This window comes from Gossypium raimondii, chromosome 4 (assembly GCF_025698545.1).
Source record: "Gossypium raimondii isolate GPD5lz chromosome 4, ASM2569854v1, whole genome shotgun sequence".
Taxonomy (NCBI): domain Eukaryota; kingdom Viridiplantae; phylum Streptophyta; class Magnoliopsida; order Malvales; family Malvaceae; genus Gossypium; species Gossypium raimondii.
In genome coordinates, this window is record NC_068568.1 from 18266443 (window position 1) to 18270429 (window position 3987).

At 35.4% G+C, this 3987-nt stretch overlaps 1 protein-coding gene across 1 annotated transcript; it reads left to right on the forward strand.

The window, feature by feature from the left end:
• The first annotated feature begins 715 nt into the window (after positions 1–715).
• Positions 716–2612, forward strand: LOC105767464 (cytochrome P450 76A2). The gene is made up of 2 exons (XM_012587020.2): positions 716–1695; positions 1772–2612. Exons 1-2 carry the CDS (start codon positions 778–780, stop codon positions 2390–2392), a joined length of 1539 nt encoding a protein of 512 aa, XP_012442474.1. The 5' UTR covers positions 716–777; the 3' UTR covers positions 2393–2612.
• Positions 2613–3987: the final 1375 nt, after the last annotated feature.

Sequence of the window (3987 nt, forward strand, 5' to 3'; positions counted from 1 at the left end):
ATTAGTGGAATCACAATCATTTTCAGAAAATAATCTTTTGTTTGATTTTCAAATAATAATTTTAATTATTTTATTTAAAGATTATATATAGCTATGAAAAATAAAAAATATTAGTTATTTTTAAAATAATAATATTTTAATAATTTTATAACTGAATTAGTACCAAATTGACTCATAATACTAACTTAATAGTAGGATCAACTTTGATTTTCCTTTTGATAAATAAGTTTAACTTTGATTTAGACTCTTAGCCAGGGGCTGCCGATGGGCAAATTTTTCTAAAAATTAATAAAAATTAAAATTGAATCTATTTAAATATTAATTTAATTTAATTTTTTAAATATAAAATTTTAATTTTATCCCAAAATTTATAATCTTATCTCAAGGCTCTCCAAACAAAATTTTAATTTCACCTTGTTAGCCAATTAAGCATAAAATATTAATATTAATTATACGTAGTAATAAAAAAAATGGTTGTGGGCGAATAAAATTGCTTGCCCACCTTTCTCCCCAACTCTTCAAAACCATTAATCTTAGTTGACAAAATACTTAGTTTTGTTAATTTATCTCTAATAACATTATGGCATCTCCTAGGCATCTCAGAATATTATATATGTAGTAAAAATTTTTAGGAAAAAAAACAAAAATAAAGTATAAATAAATGTAGTATTCAGGTCAGGTGTCTTAATATTATATTTTGTGATAATATGTTGGGGTGTTCCATTACTATGTCCATTAAAGAAAACCAGAACTCAAGAACTTGGCCTGCAAAAAACGATGGATTTGTCACCAAGTTTTCTTCTTTGCTTTATCGTATTTGCATCATCAGCCTTATTTCTATTCATCCAAAGAAGAAACAACTCCGTTACAGGCAAGCTCCCTCCAGGACCACCAGGATGGCCCATTTTTGGCAACATGTTTGACCTAGGCACCATGCCACACCGGACGCTGACCCGCCTTCGAGACAAGTATGGTCAAGTCATATGGCTCAGGTTGGGAGCCGTTAATACCATGGTAATCCTATCAACGAAAGCAGCCACCGAGTTCTTCAAGAACTATGATCTCACCTTTGCTGAGCGCCACATCACGGAAATCATGCGTGCCCACGGTTACCACAAGAGCTCAGTGGCTTTAGCACCATACGGTTCATACTGGCGCGTGCTGAGGCGGTTGGTCACGGTGGATATGCTGGTCAACAAGCGGATAAACGAAACGGCTTGCGTACGAAGAAAATGCCTTGACGATATGCTTGGGTGGATCGAAGACGAGGCGAGCAAGATTCGAGGAGAGTCGAATAGGAATGGAATCCATGTGGCTCGTTTTATGTTCTTGTTGAGTTTAAATTTGCTTGGAAACCTTATGCTGTCGCAAGATTTGTTCGATCCAAATTCTAAGGAAGGCTCTGAATTCTTCCTTGTTATTCTGAGGCTAATGTCATTGTCTGGAACAGGAAATATAGCAGATTATTTCCCATGGTTGAAATGGCTTGACCCTCAAGGATTGAAACGGAAGATGAACAAGGATCTGGGTAAGGCCATTGAAATCGCCTCAAAGTTTGTAAAGCAAAGAATGGAAGATAAGAAGTTGAGTGAAAATAATAAGAGGGATTTCTTGGATCTGTTGCTTGAGTTTGAAGGAAATGGCAAAGATGAACCATCTAAATTATCTGACCAAAACCTCAATGTCTTTATCCTGGTACTTCCCTTACTTATTGAAACTATATGTCATATACTGATTTTTTTCTGACACGTTGCTGCATGTTTCGGAGCAGGAGTTATTTATGGCAGGTTCAGAAACAACAAGCAGCACCGTAGAATGGGCATTGACTGAGTTGCTTTGCAATCTAGAAAGCATGGTTAAGGTCAAAGCAGAGCTTAGTCGTGTTGTTGGACCAAACAAAAGGGTAGAAGAGAGTGATATTCAGAACCTTCATTACTTGAACGCAGTGATCAAAGAGACATTCCGATTGCACCCTCCAATCCCATTCCTTGTCCCAAGAAGGGCAATGCGAGACACTGAATTCATGGGATATCATATACCCCAAAACACACAAGTTTTTGTAAATGCTTGGGCAATTGGAAGGGATCCTGAAGTGTGGGATGACCCTTTGTCGTTCAAGCCAGAGAGGTTTATTGGGTCGAAAATAGATTACAAGGGCCAGAACTTTGAGCTGATTCCTTTCGGAGCTGGAAGAAGGATGTGCGCAGGTGTGGCACTGGGTGAGAGAGTTCTTCACCTTGTTTTAGGCTCATTGCTTCACCACTTTGATTGGGAACTTGGAGGCAACGTGACCAAAGAGACAATTGACATGAGAGACATTTTAGGTGTGACAATGAGAAAACTAGAACCACTGCTGGCAGTTCCTAAAATGTGCTTGAAATCTGCAGGTTAAAGTAAAGTGGGATATTATTACTAGATTTAGATGGTCGATTTGAAACCTTTTGCAAGTTCATTATTTATATTAAGCATCTGATGCATACTTTGTATTTCACTGTTCTTTTATTTTTAGCAAAACTGTCAGATGAGGTTGTTGAAATGGTAAAGTAAATTTTCACTCAGGATCAGCATTTCTTGAATGGAACAATGTCTATAAAGCTTCACTATTATTTGGATACGGTGATTGCAACAGAGATATTATTTTATTTTATGTTGCATGAACATTCAATTTCTTATGAATTATTCGATAAGTTTGTATTCAACTAGCATTGCCACACCATAAACTTATTGAATCTAGTCTTGAAAGTGGTTGCATGCTTTCTCCCCCTGCATCCCGTCATTATTTTATGTTTGGTATCAAAGCATTCAAAGTCATAGAATTAATGTATTGAACTAACAACAGTAAAAAGGGTAGAACAACTTATTCAGCATGTAATCGCTTGAGTGATGCCAAGACCCTGATAAGGCCAAGGCAGCCCATTGTAACAGTAAGTAAATATTCTTTACGAAATGGCTAGAATTGACCCAAATTCATCAACTATATAAACATTGGAAAAGGCTTGCTCTAAACAAGATGCAGTGAGTTTGACATAAGCACACTAAACGTCCATTGTACCTCAACAATGGGAAGAATTTCTCTTCTTTCTTCAAGACTTTAAAAGAAGCCTTAAAGCATCTAGGGTTGGGAAAGTCTGAATAGTTTGATATATTTCAAGTTGATTCGATCAAAGTAGACGCAAAGTGGGGTGAGATGGATTTTTATTTTGGCAATGGGTATAGATTATAGAGTAGTTATTTGTAGAGAATGAAAAGTAAGAAGAATACTTTTGTCTGAGATGTCTTTTTGTATTTCCTTAGTAGAAGAAGAGGGGGTGCTTCTTGTGAGGGTTGGATATTAGTAGCATTTGTGTTGCCTTATCCTTTAAGGCTCATCCTTATCCTTATCCTTTAAGCTAATTTTTGATGATTAAGGTAGTGATTTTTGTTCAAAAATATGAAACTATCAATTTGGTGCAAGAGGAAGTGCTCACTTTCTTGCCCACCAAATATTTGTGGAGACAATTTCCATATTGAAGGTGTTGACAATTTATTGAATTGATTATTTGGACTATGTTGATTATATGGACTAATCTAGCCCATTATGGAAGATATATCACTTAGGGAATTATATATTGGTGATTGGATTGAATATGATTACCCTTATCTAATCCTATGAATCAAGGAAGTTGGATTGGATTGAATCACTAAAGACTTAGCTACCAAGAAAAATTGTTAATCTTGTTCATTATTATTATATTGTATTCAGATTATATAGTGGTTGTTTTATAGGGATTGTGATATATCTTCTTATGAAATCAAGTCTCAATAAACTCCATATAATTGAGAGACTTGTATAAGTTTATGTATGAAGAGAATTGAGCACTTAATCTATTCTAAATGATGAACTTTATTGCATGAGTGCATAGTTAAACCTTTGTGTTGTAGTTCTACTTGCTGAATTTACAGTGGTTAAATTTAGTAGTGAGAGTATCTACTCTTCAAGATGCAAAG